Source organism: Xyrauchen texanus, chromosome 28, assembly GCF_025860055.1.
Source record: "Xyrauchen texanus isolate HMW12.3.18 chromosome 28, RBS_HiC_50CHRs, whole genome shotgun sequence".
In the NCBI taxonomy this organism is placed as follows: domain Eukaryota; kingdom Metazoa; phylum Chordata; class Actinopteri; order Cypriniformes; family Catostomidae; genus Xyrauchen; species Xyrauchen texanus.
Window position 1 is genome coordinate 23,116,020 of NC_068303.1, and position 21,520 is coordinate 23,137,539.

The 21,520-nt window shown below is 38.8% G+C and overlaps 1 protein-coding gene across 1 annotated transcript in view; it reads right to left on the minus strand.

Annotated features, from left to right (window-relative positions):
* Positions 1-381: 381 nt before the first annotated feature.
* The window catches only part of LOC127622340 (E3 ubiquitin-protein ligase LNX-like), a 65,590-nt gene continuing 44,451 nt past the window's right edge, over positions 382-21,520 (minus strand). Inside the window, 8 exon segments of the mRNA XM_052096416.1 lie at positions 382-1,912; positions 3,119-3,277; positions 4,654-4,687; positions 4,690-4,911; positions 8,277-8,454; positions 9,346-9,480; positions 13,837-14,223; positions 14,610-14,818. Of these exon segments, the coding sequence (XP_051952376.1) occupies positions 1,777-1,912; positions 3,119-3,277; positions 4,654-4,687; positions 4,690-4,911; positions 8,277-8,454; positions 9,346-9,480; positions 13,837-14,223; positions 14,610-14,818 (1,460 nt within the window). The 3' untranslated portion in view covers positions 382-1,776.

Genomic DNA, 21,520 nt, shown 5'->3' on the forward strand with positions numbered 1-21,520 from the left:
AATGCTACAGACATAACCGAGAGAGCAGGGAGCCCAGCGAGGAGTGCAGTTCGGATCAGGAGAACCAGTTAGAGGTGACAGAAAAACTCTCTGACCAGCTGGTGAACCTGTTTATTGACCAATCAGTCCATTCACCAGTCAGAGTCAGAAGAGTGACCAACTGTGAATCAGTCAGATGCCAAACACTTTGATAAGCCAATCTATGTTATATTTGTTGTGCCAAATGTTAATTTTGTTGATGCAAAAACATGATAAACATCATTAAGAGAAGATAAATGTGTGTGAACCATAATTCACTGTGTAGAACGCTTGAAACAGTACTGACCTTCAGTCAAGAACAGCTTGCACTCATATTTAAAACAGATACACATTGCATGCAGAGAACTCTCACACTAACAGTCTCCTTGAAGAATTACTTTATTGATCATTAAACCAAAGATACCAACAGATACAGTATACTGCACAAGCCAAAGCATATGAGATACCAAAGCACACACCTTACCCACAAGGATCCCTACACACACACACACACACACACACACACACACACACACACACACACACACACACACACACACACACACACACACACACACACACACACACACACACACACACACTCTCTCTCTTTCTCTCTCTCACTCTCACACACACACACACACACACACACACACACACACACACACACAGTGAGCCATTCACATGTCACTCTCTCGTTCACTTTCTACTCAAAGTAAAAAAAAATAGCAAGGCCGCCAAAATATCATGTTATTATAAGCATAATAAGTTATCTTCCATTTTTAAAATTGCTTTTTCTTTTTTCTCATTTTAGTTGCTATTCTTTTTTATTATTACTCACTATTGTTTATTTTCATTTGCAGCAGCATTTGAAATGTACCAACATAGATAGAACTACTTGGCAATATGTCTCCATGCCAGCGAATGGAGAGAACGAACCACAGTCAGAATGAACGAAACAAAGCTGATATCCGAAAGCCATAGGAACGGAGAGAGAAAGAAACCAAAGTAATATTAGTCATAGAACAAGTGCTTGAGTTTGTTTCATTATCTTTTTTCAGACACCAACATTTATATTAAAGAAATGTGCATCCACATTAATGCATTTTCTAACAGGTAAAACGAATGGAATTGGCAACGTGTGTGTCCCCCACCCAGACCCTATATATATCCCACACACCTCATCCAACAGAAACTCCTCACACACTCCTCTCTCTGCCTTTATGAAACAATTTCAGAGTCACACAATATGACTACATATAGCACAGTATCCATAATGTTTATACAACTATTTCTTGACAGATGAGCTCCTCATTTCTTCATCGAAGTGATTCTCCAACTCCGTTTTCCTGAATTTTGTGTTTTTAGATCCTCCCATTCTTTTAGTAGCTCCACCTCCACAAATACTACACAGGTTGTTCTTCTTATTAACTTTTCTCATTGGCAGCTATCATCTCTATGCCTTGGGCAATCGTGAAAGCATCTCCTGATGTTGGAGTCTGTTTGATATGCCTCTTGGGGCGGAGTCATATCATTAGCCCTGCCTTCATGTATAGAGTCTGTGAAAGCTCTTAGTACCTGGTTGAGGTCCATGTGTCATGTCTTACTTCCTGGGGCAGTCCGTTACATTAGCCCAACTATTAAGGAAGTCTTATATACTAAAATCCACCATTTGTTGTCATTATGAGGTCAGAATTATAAGCTCTACCCCCAAGTGCATGGTCAGTTTGCTACACCCCTCCCTCATGCAGAGTAGTCCTATAACAGGCTGCCAGGCCATGAAACGATGGTGAGAGTAATCCGGCCCCTCAACTCTTTGAGCAAGCGCACCAGAGACGTGTGTGTCATTCCCCAGGTACTCTTCCCGTTCACCTCCAGCAGAATATCCCCACAACTAATAAGAGAGAGGAAAGAGCCAGAAGGATGAAGTTTCATTATATGATAAGAATGAAGGGAAAAGAAAAGAGAGCATTTAATAAACTGTACTAGCTATGCATTAGGCTATAGGTGTTCTTTATAAAGTGTTTGTTTCATCATTAAAGGTATAGTTCACCAAAAAGGAAAATTCTGTCAACATTTACTCAGCCTCATGTTTTTCTGAACCCTTATGATTTTCTTTCTACCATGGAAAAATGTTAAAGTCTGGTTGCGGTTTTCCATACAGTATAAATGGCTCCTTTTCCACTGTCAGGCCAGTGCGAGCCAGGGCAAATAGCCAATAGCAGCGAGACCCAAATCAATTTGTATTCCCACAATCAGGCCCATAGCCCCACAGAGTTGACCTAAAACCTATCCTTAATACACAGTAGGGCTGCACGATTTGGGAAAAAAGTCATATTGCGATTATTGATATATGCGATTGCGATATAATAAACAAATGGTATCAGTCAACTTGCTTGGTTATCAAAGAAAATGCACAAATAGATTACTGATAATGCTGAAATGTGTATTTTCAATTCAAACATACAAACTAGTAACAACAACAACTATAAATGCAGCGTTTTCAAATTAAAATATTTTTACAAAATTAAATAATATCTTTGCATTACTGCAAACTGCTGTTGTTGAGATGTATGTATATCTCCCTGGAGCGGGAGAACCACTGCCAGGGGCGGGGGAGACCCCTTCTATTCCCCGAGAACGGCGGGGCGTTCTGTCCACCAGGGGCTGGAGGACTGCCTCCGATCCGCCCGGAGAGGCGCGGATGTCGTCCGTTAGAGGGTGGAGTGGCCGAGGAACAAGCTACGACGTATCGGAGAACTGGTAAGTGTTTTTTTTTTTCATCTCTCTCTCCTCTCTCTCTCTCACTGCCGCTATGATGAAATTCGGTCTGTTTATTGTTGTAAGGCCTCAGAAAACTTGGAATATAGTGCAAGTCATATGGACTACTTTTTTATAGTTTTATGCTGATTTCGTATAATTTTTTAACTTGAAGGCTCCAGTCCTCATTCACTGCAACTTAATTTGTCCTTTTGTGTACAAAGAAGAAAGTCATATGGGTTAGGAACGATATGAGGGTGAATAAATACTGATAGAATTTTCATTTGGGGGTAAAGTTTCCCTTTAAAAAGTAGTAACTAGACATTCTAGGTTTCTATACCGTATCCTGCCATCATTGTAAGCGGGCGTGCCCTCTACGATGGAGCGTATGAAGAAGGACTGGTTACAGTTGATTTCTTCCTGTCCACCCACAATACTGAAACCCAGGCTGCCAGAAGTGCTCCTGCGTAGGACAATGTCTTTACAGCAGTATAGATGCCTGGAATGGACAGAGAATTCCCAATAAATAAAATTTTAAGGAGACTATGGATATCCTGTGGGGAAAAAGTGACTTTCATATGGTGAGCATCACTGAATATCCAGATTAAAATGTATGGATATTTAAAATATTGAAGGCTGCACATCAACTATGTCTGACAGCTAACAGCATGAAAGCTCAGAGCTCAGTTTGAGAGTGGACTTGAGATGGAGAAATTATGTGATGTAGAATGGGAGATGGAACATGAAAGAAATGGATAGAAATGCAGAAATAGAAGGAAAGGTTCAGGGAATGGGGGGGAAGGAATGTGCATTGGACTGCTTAAAGGGTCTTTTTAAAGCCTTTATGCCTTCAAATGTCTAAACCTCTTACAGAAGAGAGAGAGAGGACCTCTCTTTTCTTAACCCTTCTTTTTTCCCCTACCCAAAACTTTCTGAATTATTATGCATATGAAATAATTTAAGAAGTTGTTAAAAACTGTCACACTCAATTAGAGAAAATGAGTCCGCACAAATTCCCACAAATGTATTATATACATGGGAAGAAAAAGAAAATACTAAATGAGAGAAGGGAAAGAGGTCAACCCCATTCACATTAAGCAGGATGTCACCTAGGAGCAACATTATTATAGAAAGATTAAAAGGTTGTTGCTGATTGATTGTTGCACTGCAAAGGTGTGTTGAAATAAGATTAATTAACTAAATTAGAGAAGGGAAAGAGGACATGAGTGGAAAACTACAAGTTGAGATACATTTAGTTTGACATTAATAAAACAAGGCTGTAAGGGAGAAAAGTATAGTCCATTCAATATGTCATACTGTTGTCTAACTGGGTGCCTTTCTGCAAATTATCATCAGTGGTACTAAATGTGGAAAACATTGGCTTTGTAGGGAAAATGACCTTATTACAGGACTCTCTGGAATACTTGATTGTGATTGGTCAGTTGTGGCATTCTGTGGTCAAAGACAGTATAATTGTATAATGATTATTAACTTAATTAAAATTAATATCTCAAAACAATATTTCCAGTCCCTTTATTTACTAATTAGGTAAGTTGCCATGTAATAAGTGAGATAATGTACAGTCAGCTGGTCATTATTGCAAAAATAAAAAATGTCATGACGCCACAGGTCTTATACTGTTGGGGTTTAGCTATTCTGCACTTCTGACTGGCTAATCCCTTACATATCAAACAGCCTGTACTTCTATCCCTCAAAGTTTTGTTTACATTTGTGTCAAATAGTTATTTTTGTATGAATATAATGACTACTCTAAAGTCTATAACAAAGTAAATTGCATCACTCCCTCTGTAAATATGGGTAATCTATGAATGTTTCATTTTATGCTGGAGAGTATGTGTATTCCTCTCATTTTACCTGGGCAGCTGGAGCCAAGACACCCAGAGGGGGCGTAATCATCATTTGGCGGGGGTAGTTTAATATCTCCGGGAGATGAGGGCAAGAGAGCACAGGGGGAATGCAGGGGGGGCATGCAGTCCAAGGAGCTCTCATTTGGGGGTCTCATTTCCAGCACCTGCAGAACCACTGGGGATGAGGTATTCTTCAGGTTAGCCACAGCCTCACTCCGAGTCACACCCGTCAGGTCAACACCATTCACATTAAGCAGGATGTCACCTAGGAGAATGGGAAAGTGACGTTACTATAGAAAGATCAAAAGTTTGCTGCTGATTGGTTGTTGCACTGCAAAGGTGTGTTGAAATAAGATTAACTATATGAGAGAAGGGTAAGAACATAGCATAGTTACTAAACTACACTCTACAACCATCGTGTATTTAGCATGCTAATATTCATCTTCACTAGTTAGTATATAAAGAAATATAAGAGATTTATTGGAGTTACATTGACAATATCTAATCTTGTTGGGTTTCCCTAATTCAACTAGGTTCTTTCTATATTGTGTTTTTGTTGAGATTACATGGTAATTTTAAATTAATAATACTCATTTTAAACACATCTCTCCACAACTGAATCAAGTTCAGCCATTTTAATGGCTGAACTTGAGTGCAGAAATGTTTTGGCCAAAAATGGGGCTTCACTCTTTTAGTAGAACATATTAATAATGTGCTTTGATCCTGAAGGAAACCAATACATCACACAATTCTTTGCCTAATTGTACTTCCGAGACATACTGAAGACCTTTTTGGCAACTTTGTATAATTACTACATAAACATGCATGATTTAAGGATTATACATAATCCAGATTCAAGGAAAAACATTGAGGTAAAAAGTACATTTCTTAGTTGTTTACAAGTCTTCACTGAATTATTGTTAGACATGATGCAATAACACAGATTTGATGGCTTATGGTTGTTACTGTGAAGCAGATCTTTTATTAAAACAAATAATTAAAATAAAAGAATTTACATAAAATTACATTTAATCCAAACCTACATGTATGCAGGAAAGAGAAACTTGGCTATTATCTGATTTTAGATGGCCAGATGTATATTTGAAATATTTTTTGGGATATATTTAATATGTACCACAGAGTACTGTTTAATATTTAGTCCTTTCAGATGGAAAACATTTATACATATAAAGAATTAGATCCAAAGTGCATTTGAACAGCGGTGAAAAACGTTCTTATGATGTGTTACATTCATATGAGTGACAGAGAAGTAAGTTTGGAGCAGAAGAAATATAAATAAATCTTGTGTAAATTGTCAGTTTTACGCTATGCTAAAATTCTATTTCTTACCAGACACAATCATATCTTTTTATCAAGAAAATTCACGTTGGAACATAATTATTTATGTTTATGCATACTTTTTTCTGGTAATACCTTTGATATTAGGGCAAAAATCATATTCTTGATAATAATATTTTTATTGTTTTCCTGTAAAAATTTCTATAAATCCTTAAAACAAGATCAGTTTGATTTATTTTGTTTTAGAAACAAGACTGCGTAAGATATTTAGGTTTTTCAGAGAATGTATTTTTAACATGTGTATTTTGAGTTTTTATAGTCAAAACAAGTGAAAAAATCTACCAGTGCTGAAGAAGTAATCCAAAGTATTTAGAATACGTTAATGACCTTGAGTAATCTAACAGGATACTTTACAAATGACATTTTACAGCATGTATTCAGTAATCTGTAGTGGAATACATTTAAAATGTAACCCTCCCAACCTTGCCTGCACATGATCACACCTGTGCCTTCACACGCCTACATACATGTCACATATGACAGAAATAAACCTGGTGAAACTTCCATATGCTAAACAGGGAGCTGATTTCAAGTGTGAATGATAGAGAGACAGATTTGTCAGTATGGCAGGTGTATGAGTAGGAGTGTGTTGTTGTACAAGTGTGTTATTTTCTAGTGTTATATGCATATTCTTGCAGAGCTGATGACAGTTATACATATGCATTAGCAGGTGTGTCTTTGTTTGTGTTTGTACTCGATTTCAAAGTGTGTAAAAGAGAAAAGATCAGAGGGGCGCCTTTGAAACAGGTGTGTGTGGCTTTGTTGTGCCCACTTTAAAAATAAAACTATTTTATTGCTGGAGTTCACCATGTCAAAGTATTGTGGTTTGCTAGTAAACGTTCCAACTGCTGATCACTCTAATGTTATTAGTGGGCTGCACAACTTGCCATACATTTTATAAATCACACATTTTTAATGGATGTATTGCCGGTAAAAAATATAATTCTATTTGCATTGTAATTACATTCTATGGGGCCTTTAGATCAAATGTGTTCCTGCATTTAAAAAAAGCTACACACAGTGCAATGAATGGAACACAATGCAGGTGTTTTGAGATGTATTTTAAAAGTTATTTTGACTTTACAGGGCATCTTTAAAAAGTGTTGTGAGACTGAAAAAACTGGGAGATGCAGTGCAACGGTCAAATCCGTCCATCTAGTGCAGTTTTTCTCAGCCTGCAAGTCAATGTACTCAGAGCTCCCGAGTAACACAATGAGACCCAGCGCAATGGTCAAAGACATCTGTCTTGTGAAAACTTACATATCTATCCAAAACTGTGCAAACATATTCAGTGTGAATGATCTCTAAGTCATTCTAACTTGACAAGAAATATATTTTATTGCTGCTAAACATTTACATTTTGGGTGGGGGACAACATTTGTATGTAAATTGCAGCTTCAATGCATCATATCAAGAACAAGATGAACGATCTATCAATGTGTGTATCAAACTCACTTGGAACGCCAACAAATACTGGAGAATTTTTGTATTATTATTATTACATACCTGCATGTGGGCAGAGACAAATTAGATAAAACAGTAAAATCACTCATTCACATGAACTTTTCCTCCATCTTGCCTGCACTCAACCAAAGTCTTTCTAGCAAGTCAGTGTATTGGTGTCTATCTTTGGAATGCTCCTGGAAAGCTATTTCCAGTCAGGACAGTGCAGCGTCTATCTATTTAAATGGGGAAAAGCAACTAAATCTCAAAAACAGTAGATCAAGGTTACGATCACATATTTCGAAAAATCAGTACAATCTGACAACACTGGAATCATAAATAATGCTTCTTTACCTCAGATTACGCAAAAAAAAAAAAAAAAGTATAGCTAATGCACATGCGCATTCTCGAGTTGATTGACAGGTGATACATAAGGTGATTGGCTCTTTTACCTGTAAGGCGTGACTTCCTTTCTACATCTGTTGACCATTGGGCATTCCAGTTTCTCCCATTCATTTCTATAGAAGTGGCCCAACTCTACTAAATAGTCTCTGACTCAACTCTCTCAGGAGACAAATAATAAATGGTAGTAGCTGCATTGCATTGTTGGTCATTAGCAAAATATAAAACTTTTCTCAACTTTGTTCAATCGCTAGACACACCCAGATTGCATCAGCAATAGACGCTGTCACTCATGTGGCAGGAAATTGCCAACTCGTTAAAAACCAACAACTTCCTACATTTTGTCACTGCAGACTGGTGTACTGTATGTGGAAATGCCCCTTTAGCTGTGTATGAATAGGTTTAACACACTCTTTGAGATTTTACCTTTGCAGATTGAGCCCTCCTGTCCCACCACTCCGTTGGGGTCAACATTGGTGACGTAAACAGGCAGGTCCCACCCCCTGCTGCTCATCCCACCAGCAACTGTCATACCCAGCGAATCATGCGGATCCTTCAACAGAGTCACTGTCTTCTCGTAACATGCAGGCTTTTGGCATGAGTCCTGAAGTGGAGACACGAAACGAAATAGAGTGTGTATATGTGTGTATTTGTAAATTTGGTTATCTGTGACCTGTAGTTATGTTCTGATCTGTTGGATTCACACTTTTCCTGATGCTCCAACTAAGAGGAAAACATCTGACCACATGGCTGCTCGAAGCGTCTGTGTGTGTTTGTGTGTCTTTGTGTGTGTGTATGTGTGTGTACTAACTGTTGAGCTTGCAGGACGCCGTGATATTGCTGACCATGGCCAAATTCGACCTTGGATCCCCTCCAAAAAAACAACGGACACTGTCCCTAAGCTCTAACTTAATAAAGGGCGCTAATAAAGTTGGCTACAGCAAATCAGATCTGTAGTAACTGCACAGTGCTTATCGCTGGGGAAAGTGTGTGTTAGGCCATGTCTAATTCAAAGGAGTGAAAAACAGTATGCTTTTACCTCTCAAAATGTGTAAAAGAGAATTATCAAGACTATCTGAGAGAAAAAAAGTGATAGAGAGAGTGGTGGAGAGATAATGAAGAAGAAAGAAAAAGGAAGGGAGAAAACAGAAATGAATAGCTGTGAATTTGAGTTTTGTTAGAACAGGGGAAGTTGTTAGCACAGATATTGAGCAGAAGAAAATTCATTTATGAAGGCATACTGAAATCCATCCTGCCACGGCTGGGTTTTCTCCTGCTGGGTTTTCTTCCGTTAATAGGTTTGGAGACGGCTGTCTCAGTGGAGTGTGTGAGTGTGTGTGTAAGCTGGCTGATTGCTCAAGTCTTTGATGTAGAAGTAATAGGCTTTCAGATATATTTTTTCCCCAACAAAAGAATCTTTAGTAAAGTGGTGTAGAGGGATGGGAAATAAAGAGAGTGTGCTGCTTATATTTATGCATGTGTGTTTGAAACCTACCAGTAATGACTGCTCAATATCCACAGGTGAGTAGGGTGGTGGTCCCTCCATGTTCCACGGTGCCTCCTGTAGGATGTCTGGAGTGGGGATGTGAGTCTGACGGGACACAATGAAGTGGACTCGGTCCTCACTTGCCTACAGAATACATTGCATGTACGATTAGAGTCCATATTTTTAAAGCTGAAATTAGTAATAATACTAATTAAAATTAAAATGTATATTTTAATGTATATATATGTATATATTTATGTATATATACACACATTTAAAATGTACATTTTTTAGGGCTGTTCACAACGAATGCATCTTGAGACTGGTTTTTAAACAGCTTATGTTCTTATTTTACAGAGTCTAAAAACTGTGGCACACCAGCATTCCATTGAATGTTTATATAGTAAAACAATTGAAAAAGCACAGATGGAAATTACCCTAAAATACTGACCTATCCTGCACTACACATCCAATCCAATGCTTTCTAAAATGAGAATGTCCCTCCCCAAATACTACCTGCAAGCGAAAAGTAACAAGTCATGGTTCGTGGCAGTGATGTAACTGAAGCCTTTTGGCTGTGTAAAAAAAAATGGACGAGCCCTTCAAAATTCCCATCCAAAAATTATTTTTCAACAGAAAATACAGCAACACAGGACAGAAAACTGCACTCGTCAAGCAATTTCATGTGTTTTTTCAACACTGGCGTAATGCTATGGTAGGTGAAAGCTAGGCTAATATTAGCCGTCTACTGCATGAACCTTTCAAACTCCACCAGAGAGCAACAACAACTTCCCTAAGGAGTGAGCAGCGCAAAAACATTTAAAATTCTAAATAATTTGTTCATACCCAAGAGAAATGTGTGTGTGTGAGTAATGTCTCATTGCTCTCTGGAAGTCTAGGGACCACAATTACCAGATGTTCTGATGACTGCTAATGCCCTATAGCTCCAATTCAGGGTGATTATGTCCAAGAAGTGTGTACTTATGAAAGGGAAACAATATATAAGGAGATTTGGGAACTGTGTGTTGAAATAGGGCATGGTCTCTAGTTTTTCTCTTTCAGATTTATTTTTATTTTCCTCTTCTTTCACATCCATTCCTGTCATTCTATCTGACAGCATCACAGCTTTTTTCTTCATTAACCCTTTCTTCTGACAACTCTGCAGCTTGTGTAGCTCTCCAGGACACACACACACACACACACACACACACACACACACACACACACACACACACACACACACACACACACACACACACACACACACACACACACACACACACACACACACACACACACACACACTCACATTGTGGGCCCATGGAGTACAGTGCTCTCTCTGTAGCTGCCATTTAAATGAGTGGGCCTAGCTTTTTATCGCCATAATTGTGCTAATTTAATCAGTTTCCTGCCAGTAGTAAATCTATGTCAGAAACTGCTTGCTGCGAGTGGCCATCTTGGCTCCTTCGAGACCAGTCTGAACCAGACAGGAAGCAACAGGCTGAATAACAACTACCAGACCAGCAAGACCCACAGCAATGATATATATATATAACAAATATATATATCAAACCATGCACTTACTGTACTCTCTCACACATGAAACCACAATCAAATAAAGTTTAATGATATAGTTCACCTACAAAATGAACATTCTGCTTATACTCTTATTCATGTTCTTCTAAGACCAATTCTAACTTTTTTTCTTTTGTGGGTAACCTCTAGGGCCCCAGTATACTTCCAAAAGAAATTGAAGAATGAACGGGTGAGACCTCATTAGCTGGTGCAAACTTGCCAACATCTGTATGATCGTTCGTTTACAGACATTTTTCAAGAATATGTCATGCAGTTTTTTGTTTAATGAATCAACAAAATCAAACCTACTCTAAGTACCTATATACTCTGTTGTTTGATATGCTGCTTCACTCATGTGCCATCTGCAGCTGAAAGCCATTCACACATCCGCCCAAAGTGAGATATCCCATACAAAAATATCTAGAGATCTGGAAAACTAGCAGCAAACTTGCCAAAAATTCTCGGAAAATTTGCCACTCACTATTTTCCCATGCAAATGAGCTTATGATTCACCTCAAATGTTTTCCAGAAATTTGCAGCTCTTCACCAGTAGGGGTTAGCCTGCATCAAACATTTGGCAACAATGTACAATTTGCCGCAAGTTTGACGCAAAGCTCTTTTGCACGTGAAAATGATCTTAGGCAAATTTGTGGCAAGATTGCTTTGCAATGATCTCTCAAATTTTTATATGGCAGCCTCTCTTATAATCATTCTTTTGTCTATATTCTGACTATTAACTCTATTTTATACACAATCTTTGCAGTAGTATCAGTGTCATCATAAATCACAATAATAGTGGGATATTATGGTTGTGTATAGCATTTTAGCACCATGAATGCAGAATGTAAACATGACAAATTAAACATTATTTACTGCATATACTGTATATTACTTTAAATAATCATTGAGTGGTTATAAACCTTTGACTGATCGCATGTGAATTCTACTCATAGACAGGGCCGGCGCTACCTATAGGCGAACTAGGCAGTTGCCTAGGTCCTCGGCCTTGGAGGCGGGGCCTCCAAAATATACACATGCTTATCCACCAATCAAGAGCAGCAAAATACTATGCTGTTTGTCCATTGGATATAACAATTGTCATTCACCTGTAGTTAAACCAATTAATATCACCGTTTACATGCGAGTCACTCCCAACCTCTGAATTTATGAATGAAGAGATTGTAGATGAATAAAATCCAACTTTTCTGCAAATTTATCTGATGGCGCGGCTTAACTCATCCTTCAGGGGCTGCTAAGCGTAAGGCTAAGCAGGCACGCAAAGAAAGTGCAGCTCGTGATTCAGGTATCATCTATATTTGAGTGATTGTAATGTATTGTAAAAATAAACTGATTCTAACGATCAGCGTCATTTTGAGATAGATCATTTGACGGTTATTTCCAGTTCAAAAGAGCGCGAGCACCGTTGATGGACTGAATTCACTTCTGACACTTTGAATCCGAAGCGTATGTAGCTACAATCGATTTCCAGCCCTAGTCAGGAGCTGACTCAAGAAAACACTACAGAAAAGTCAAGTTTGTCAGTCAAAGAGCAAACGCACTATACTAAAGCATTGTTTATTATGTTTTAAAACAGTCTGTATATCTTCTAAAACGCAGATGTTTAGCCTACATTAACTGCTCTAGTCTATCATAATAGACTATAGACCATAATAGACTTCATTTTTTTCGTTTTCCAATCATAAATAGGCCTACTGTTGCAATATTTATTGAAAATAAGTATGCAATCTTAAGCATATGAATAAGCACTCAATTACAGTTGACGAAATTAACTTGTCTTTTCACTTCCACTAGCAGCTGATTTGTGTATCATAAGGTATTTCTCTACAATACATACCTAATATGACTATATTTAGTCTATCAAAAACAAAACTGTTCATTATCCCAAATAGTGGGTTAGTTTTGTTTACGTTAATTAAAGTTACTTTAATATGCACATTTAAGTAAAAATATAAAAATACTGATAACAGGTGTTGTATAAATAAAATGGTTAGGAATAATATTTGTTTTCAAGTCTTTTTTATTAAATGATGTTTTATTAACAAAGTTCGGGAGGAGCACATTCAGATAATCAACAAGATAATAGGTATATATACTGCAGACTTAGCTCTGTTCATTGACAGTTTATCAGCATCCCTCCACCGCCCCCATCTCCTCACTTTGATTTTTAATAATCTCTTATTGGATGTAAACAACACAATCCAAAATACAATGCAATCTAATGTAATACTGTGTAAATCTGGCCAAAATTCAGAGCCTGGAGCCCTCCCCTGGACAGCATGCCAAATACGCATAATCTTTACTCTATTTAATTTGATGTAAGTGTGAACTCGTGAATTCTGAAAGGTGGAGGGGAAGAGGGCATGGCGGGGGGCCTCCAACATACATTTTGCCTAGGGCCTCCAAATGTCTAGAACCGGCCCTGCTCATAGAAGGAGGCATGACAGCATGGATAACACATTTTAATGTCACATTAGTTGATGTTTGACATGTGGTCTTATGCATCCTCATATTTAAATGTTCCTGTAAGGAACCCCAGCGGTGAGTGGCCGGTGTTTGAATGTTTGCAAACAGTTTTGCTCAGCTGGTTCAACCTACTTTTTAGCTCTGAGCGAATAACAAAGAAAACTTTTCCCTGAGTATGCCGGACCCTTTAGTCACCATTCTCTTTTATGTATGAATCAAAGATTAAATGAGAGTGAAGGGTGACTAAGGCTAATATTCTGAAATCTAAAATTTGTGTTTTGTGAAAGAAAGAACATGAGTTTGAGTAAGTGATGACATTAATTAAATTTGTTGGTAAAATCTTGCATTAAGCATGAACGACCCGTTTGCATTTCAGTTTTATTCAGCGTTCAGTGTGAACTGTTTGATATTATCTTTAACCTCTCCAACAATGCTATTCACCTGAATAAGTAGTGCAGCATGCTCAGGGGCGCCATATCTCAGGTCGTGCCCGTTGATGGCAAGCACGCGATCATCCACCCTCAGTCTTCCGTCACTGGCAGCTAGCCCACCCTCAAGTAGATGGAAGATGAAGACACCATGCTCGTCGGGCCTGCGCACCAGCTTGATACCCAGCTGTTCATCTGGGACCCTCTTAATGAGGACCACATGTAGGCTGTCATCTCGGATGGTGGCAGGATGGGCAGGGAAGGCGGTGGGAGAGTGGTGGTGGGAACGGTAACGGTGGTGCTGCTCCCGCAGTACAGTCAACCGCAACAGCGTGCAGGGCTGCTTTAGAGCTGCCACTGCATAACAATGAGGCACATTACTGATGTCTATACCATTCACCTAAGAGAGAAAGGGGTGGAAGTGGAGATGGGATGAGATGAGCGATAAGGAAATAGAGTGAGAGAGAGGTGGAGGAAAAAATAAAAATAAAAAATACCACAAATTTGGCATTTAAACGTGGTGAGTTGTAGTTTACAGTCTTTTTTTTTTTTCTAGAATCTATCATAATCAATTATAAAACTTTTAGTTATGAACCAGTCTCCAGTAAAAGGAGATCTTTTCTTCTAACAGGTAAGTTAATCTCATTTCTGATTAGCTCTGAGTGAATTAAATTGTCTTTTTAAAATATTTTGTATTTATCACTGCCAAATTACAGGCTATTAATTAAAGGCATTTAAAAAAAAAGCCACATCTATATACAATGTCAAGCTAGCACACACACACACCTTGAGGATCATATCTCCAGGCAGCAGTCTTCCATCTCGAGCAATGACACCCTCTCTGTAGATGTCCTGAATGAGAATACGAACCAAAGGGGTCTCATTGCCCCCGACAACGCTGATAGCCAGTGGTTCACAAGGATCCACCCTGGTGACCTTAATACTGGTGACCGCTCCATCTGGGATTAGATGATGCAGCTGAGGTAATGCAAATACTAAAAGAGAGAGAGAGAGAAAGAGAGAGAGAGAATCTACGATCAGTATCTATCATCATAATTTTCTGAGTGGGTGGTAAACAGGGCATCTGTACAGATGAAAACAAAGCCTGACAAATAAAACACAGAGGGCTCATTTCTTACATGTAGAGACTGTGCAGTATTTAACTAAAGAGGGTTTTCAGCAAAGAAATGACTTGTAAGGATGAAATAAAATGTCAGACTGGTTTTAATCTGTGCCTGAGGAAATGCATCCAAAGAGGCAGAGTTATGGAAATGTAATGCTTATAAATGTTAGTACTGTATTTACTCTTGGTGAGAGAATTGTACTGCACCAGTGCCTCTGCTCCATGTGCTAAAGACTGTGAACTACAGCTGGATTTGCTAACGAACTATGTGATGTGTCTCTCCTTATCTTTATCTTTCCCTTCTTTCTCCATTACACACACTCTCTCATATCCCCTATTCTCCACAATCTGCAGTTTCTCCCTTTCAAAGTCAATATTTTCTCCTTATCTCATCTGATTGCTTGCAGGGAGAGAGCAGGTGCAGCTCATTTAACAGCAACCTGGGGGTGTTACATAATGAACACACATACTAAGAAGACGTTTAGTGACTGGATGCATCTAAAATTTCGAATTGGCTTAACAAAGGTTCTGGTGAATTTCAGTTATTCTGTTATACTATTATGTGGGCTCAAATAGATATAGATAATAGAATAGCCTATACATACTTGTATTTCTGCACCTTTAAACAGATTGTGAAGTTGGAACAGCAGTGTTTACATTTATACATTTGGCAGACTTTTTTATTCAAAGGAAGATACATTCATGTTATACATTTTATCAGTGTTTGTATTTCCTGGTAATTGTACCCATGACCTTGATGTGTTTAACTGCAGAAACACTGTAGCACTGTAATGTCACCTTCTTCAGTAAAGTCTTGTAAGGGACTCACTGTTCATTTACCTTTGCTAAGGAGTGAATCTGCAAAGATATTTGCAACATTATTTTCCTCATGCACATTCTTATTAGATCCAACAAGTTTTTTATACATAAGTGTAAATGTATGTCTATAAAGCCCCTATTTGCACTTTTTTGTAAAGACTTGAAATATTATTATTTTGTACCTCCAACAACTCCAAAGCATTGAAAAGCATTGCACTATGTAACTAGAATGTACATTTCCTGAAGAAAATGTGAGTGGTGCTTGCCGTGGCAAAACTCATCAAATAGCATTTTATAACTGCTGAGATATGTGTTTTTTTACTCGGTTGCTAGGGTACCCCCATCTGGTTGCTAGGCAGTTACCATAGTGATATTTATCAAGTCTCCTTGCTATCCTGAGTAAAATCAGTCAACCCGGAAGTGTCTACGATGTTCTGATCCAGAGATATGTGATTTGTTACTTGGTTGCTAGGTTAACCCCTCCTTGTTGCTAGGCAGTTACCATAGTGATTCTAATCAAGTGTCTTTGCCATCCTGATTGAAATAAACCAACCTAGAAGTCTCTACGTTTTTCTGATGCAGAGATATGTGATTTGTTACTCGGTTGCTAGGGTAACCCCATCTGGTTGCTAGGCAGTTAACATAGTGATTCTTATCAAGTCTCCTTGCCATCCAGATTGAAAGAAATCAACCCAGAAGTCTCTACGATTTTCTGGTGCAGAGATATGTGATTTGTTACTCGGTTGCTAGGGTAACCCCATCTGGTTGCTAGGAAGTTACCATATTGATACTTATCAAGTCTCCTTGCCATCCTGATTGAAATAAATCAACCCAGAAGTCTCTACGATTTTCTGGTGCAGAGATATGTGATTTGTTACCCGGTTGCTAGGGTACCCCCATCTGGTTGCTAGGCAGTTACCATAGTGATACTTATCAAGTCTCCTTGCCATCCGGATTGACATGAATCAACCCAGAAGTCTCTACGATTTTCTGGTGCAGAGATATGTGATTTGTTACCCGGTTGCTAGGGTACCCCCATGTGGTTGCTAGGCAGTTACCATAGTGATACTTATCAAGTTTCCTTGCCATCCTGATTGAAATAAATCAACCCAGAAGTCTCTATGATTTTCTGGTGCAGAGATATAGTTATTGCTAAACGGTTGCTAGGGTACTCTGTTTAGTTGCTAGGGAGTGGCTTGGTAGCTGCCAATCATGAATCTCCAAAGTCTGCTTGTCAGTATGAATGATATAAACCAACTCCCATGCCTCTGTGACATTCAGAACGGAAGATATCCCTCTATGGATTTTGGTTGCTAAAGTGCTGGACAATGGTTGCTAGGGAGGGGCTAGGAAGTGTTGAGGTGGTTCATGATTGGCTGTTTGCTACCCAGAGTCAAACGAGACCACCCTTGTGTTTCAATGACACTTCTATCCGGAGATATCCCTTTGAACTCTTTCATTAGAAGTCTATGGGACTTGTTGCTAAGGTGCTCTAAATGGTTGCTAGGGCGTGGCTTGATAGCTTCACAATTATCCTGAGAGACTGATTGGTCATCTGAGTAAAATGAGCCTGCCCCCTTGTCTCTATGACACTGTGATTCAGAGCTATGTTCAATACAAAATCCCTATGCAATTTCATTTCATGGGCCGTCCTACACCATTGTAAGTCAATGGGGCAACTTTGGGCAGCTCCTGCCCCCCAGTGGTGCAACTTTTACCCCATATTGAGGTATGCTCTTACAGAGCCTGCCAGCCTCTTCAAATGTGGCAAATGACACGTTTCTGCGAAATTCTCGCTCGGAGCTGTGACTCGTCAAAGTTTGTCGCAATGTTAAGTCTATGGGATTTTTTCGGCCGCTTTTTTGCCCCTGGGGCAAATACCGTACCCCCGATCGCTTATAAAAGTCATAGCACACCTCTCCTCAATAGGCCGCATAATTTGACGCCTCACTCAGGGGTGTGTGACAAAAGCTGCGGGACAAGTTACGTGCCGAACTTTTGTGTGGAAGAATAATAATTATTGCGAATAACAACAGTGATTTACAGTTGTAAATTGACGGGTCCTTAAACAAGCCCTCATAATAAATCTCCAACTGATTGACAAATTCTCTTGTGTAATGGATTGCTGTGAACTGTGTGCCAATGATTGGTTTATGTTCAATAATATGGTAGTAAACAATACATTGTATTCTAAACCTGCTTTTTGTATTGTCTTATCAATGATCAACTCTTCTGCCACAAGAATGTAAAGCATTGTAATTATCTGAATATATATATATATATATATATATATATATATATATATATATATATATATATATATATATATATATATATATATATAATTTTTATATTTAAAGATAACTATGTATCATTATTTCATCATTATATATTGAATTATTGTTATATGAGGGGCTTTCTCAGCAAATATTTGTATATGCAATTAAATGCGATTAATTTACTGGGACACCATGTAATTAATTCGATTAAAAATGTTAATCGATTGACAAATTCTAAACAAACAAAAATGTGTAAATAAATAACATAAAAATACATATATTTTTATATATAAATAAAAAAAATCATTTTTGCATAAGAAAGGATATAAAATTTGTATTGTATACAGTATCCTTCAGATATGTACGCTTCAAATCTGTGTAAATGGCAATCTGATCTTGCGGGATGGTTCTGAGCACTTTATAGCAGAGGATGCATCAGATCACCGCGATCTAGCACTGTGCCACAACTGTAACACATCACTCCATTACTGTGATCCTGACACCTGAATTATTTCATGCTAGACTACCAGTGCTGGGTGTAATCTGATTACAAAGTAATCTTAAAAGTAAACTAATCAGTAATGTGATCAATTTCGATTTAATTTGATTGCAACTTCAGAGAAGTACTTAGAAATCTATAATGGATCACTTTTTTTAAATAACTTAAGCAACACAGTAGACTACACAGCGTATAAGGATGTATACCAGGATATAACACTCTTCTTCATCACTTGATCATTATTTGATGTAGTACTACAGCCATGATCGATAGAAAATGTACACAAACATTTATTTTACAGTAAAATTGAGATAACTGCCTGCTTTCCTCAGGTGGTAAAAGCGTGCTGGGTAAATAGCACTGAGTTTTGTGAATAAAGCTATTTCATTGCACCTGCTTAAACTAGATTGTGGGTGGTTAGTAAATAAGAAGCAAGTTTTTGTGCTTAAATACCACATGCAAAAGTGGCGCAAGTGTTTAGTGAATTCACCCCATTATCTTATTTTTTAAGGTTATTGTCACGAACCCCGCTCCTCTGCCCCATCCCCGCTTCGTCGCACACACACTCACTCCTCAAGCTCGCACGCTCCTTCCGCCCCCTCGAGCTCGCACGCTCGTTCCGCCCCCCTCGAGCTCACGCTCGTTTTGCTCCCTCGAGATCTCCTGCTCGTTAGCAGGTCTCTCTCCTCGGGCTCACATGCACACTCCTATGGCCAGAACATTATGACCACCTGCACTCGTCTCAATCACCCCTTTAATCGTTTCACCTGCACTCGTCTCATCACCTTTCACTGTTTACACCTGCACCTTCCCCTATAAATACCACAGCACATCCGTTTCACGGGTTGGTTGGTTATTGTTCTAGTTTACCCCGCATCTTCGCCCCCCGCTAGTCTCGTCTAGTTTTATACTCCTCTCGTTTACCCCTTAGCTTGCCAGCCCCCCTTGTTCCCCTGTCTTTTCCTCTTGCTTGTCTTGTTTGTATATTGATTCCCCGGCTTCGACCTCACGCTCCCTTTGACTACTCTCTCCCGGATTTGCCCCCTTGTTTATATCTTGATTCCCCGGCTTTTGACCTAACGCTCACCCTGACCATTCTTCTCTGGATTTGCCCTTGTTTTGTACTGTTGCCTGCTTTTATTTTAATAAAGCAGTTTTTACACCGACATTGTGACTGTCTCAACTTGTATTCGCTACAGTTATATTGAAAAGAAACTGAAACCTTCTGTAAAATACTTTTTCATTCAGCAAGCATCCCTCTCACTCCTTTTTCTTCATCTCTGAGTTCCTCTGTCCAATCCCTCTGTCCCAACACACTGCTTCATTTCCTCTCTGTCTTTTTCTCTCTCTCTGTCAAGTCTCCTCAGGCTCCATCTGCATTATTAAAGGACCATATGCTACTGTGGCACTGAGCGGGCCCAATCCAGACTGTCACCTTCTGACACGCTCCCTTTCTCCTTTATTATACACAGATAAAGTCCATTCCCAGAGGCAGAGAACATGCTTTGATTTTGTGTTTTATGCAATATAACACTACTAGTGTTATTTTTTTAAACTATTTATGAGTCATTTTAGGTCTGTATGCTCGTAATTATAACACAATAAGATTAGGGATGTACCGATGCACCAATATTGAAGCTTTTAGACAGATCGGTATTGGTCTGACAAGCCCAATCCAAATCCAATACTGTGTGTTAGTTTTGTTTGTTACTGTCAAGCTCCAAAAATGACATAAAAGAACCAGAAAAACTAAATTAAAGTAGTTCATATGACTCGTGCATTTTATTCAAAGCCACTTGAAAATGTATGATAGCTCTGTGAATCACAAAAGGCTGTGTTTTATAAGTAAATATATAGTATGCGCAGCGCCCGTGCATTAGTGAATGGTGCTGTTCTGTTGACACAAACTCACGCACAGGCTGGTGATGCACTAGCGGCTATTTTTACTTTCTATTCTATTTTCACAGCTTTGCACAATATTTAATAAATTTATTTATTTAACAGCGCCTTTCTAAACACTCAAGGTCACTTTACAGATAATAAAACAGGAACAAGGAACTTGAAAGTATAAACAAACAATGATTAAATTATTAAAAAAGGACAAGAACAGTGCATTTACAAATAAGCAAGCTGGAACAGGTGGGTTTTGAGTCTGGTTTTAAACAGGGGGAGAGAGTCGATACTGCGGAGTTCAGGTGGGAGTGAGTTCCAGAGCTGGGGAGCAGAGCGGCTAAAGGCTCTGCTACCCATAGTGACAAGTCGAGCAGGGGATACAGAGAGGTGAATAGAGGAGGAGGATCTGAGGGAGCGGGAGGAGGTGGCGATGTGAAGGAGAGCAGATAGATATGGAGGAGCAATGTTATGGATAGCTTTGAAAGTATGCAGAAGGATTTTAAATTGTATTCTGAATTGAACCGGGAGCCAATGGAGCTGCTGAAGGACAGGGGTTATATGATGAAAAGAGGGGGTTCTGGTGATGACACGAGCTGCTGAGTTCTGGAGAAGTTGAAGTTTATGAAGAGATTTCTGGGGGAGACCAAAAAGAAGGGAGTTGCAGTAATCAAGGCGGGAGGTGATGAGGCTGTGGATAAGGATGGAGGCAGTGTGAGTGGTAAGTGAGGGTCGGAGGCGGTTAATGTTGCGTAGGTGGAAGTATGCAGACCGGCTAACATTATTTATGTGTGACTGAAATGATAGGGATGAATTTTTTGAGCGCTACTCAAGAAAAGCATCTCAAATGTAGATGCTCAATAGTTCGGTTCACTTATAATATGCATTTAAAATGGTACCGGAAGTGTATTTTACCAGAATTTGAATGAGAAGTGAATTAAACTACTATGAACTTGCCTATAAACAGACACATACAGGACTTCCTGGAGAGTTGAGAATGTCAAAATAAAAGTACGAGGGTTTAAAAAGTGCACGATTTAAATATATTACTGTTGCATATAAAATTAAAAGTCAATAATAATAATAT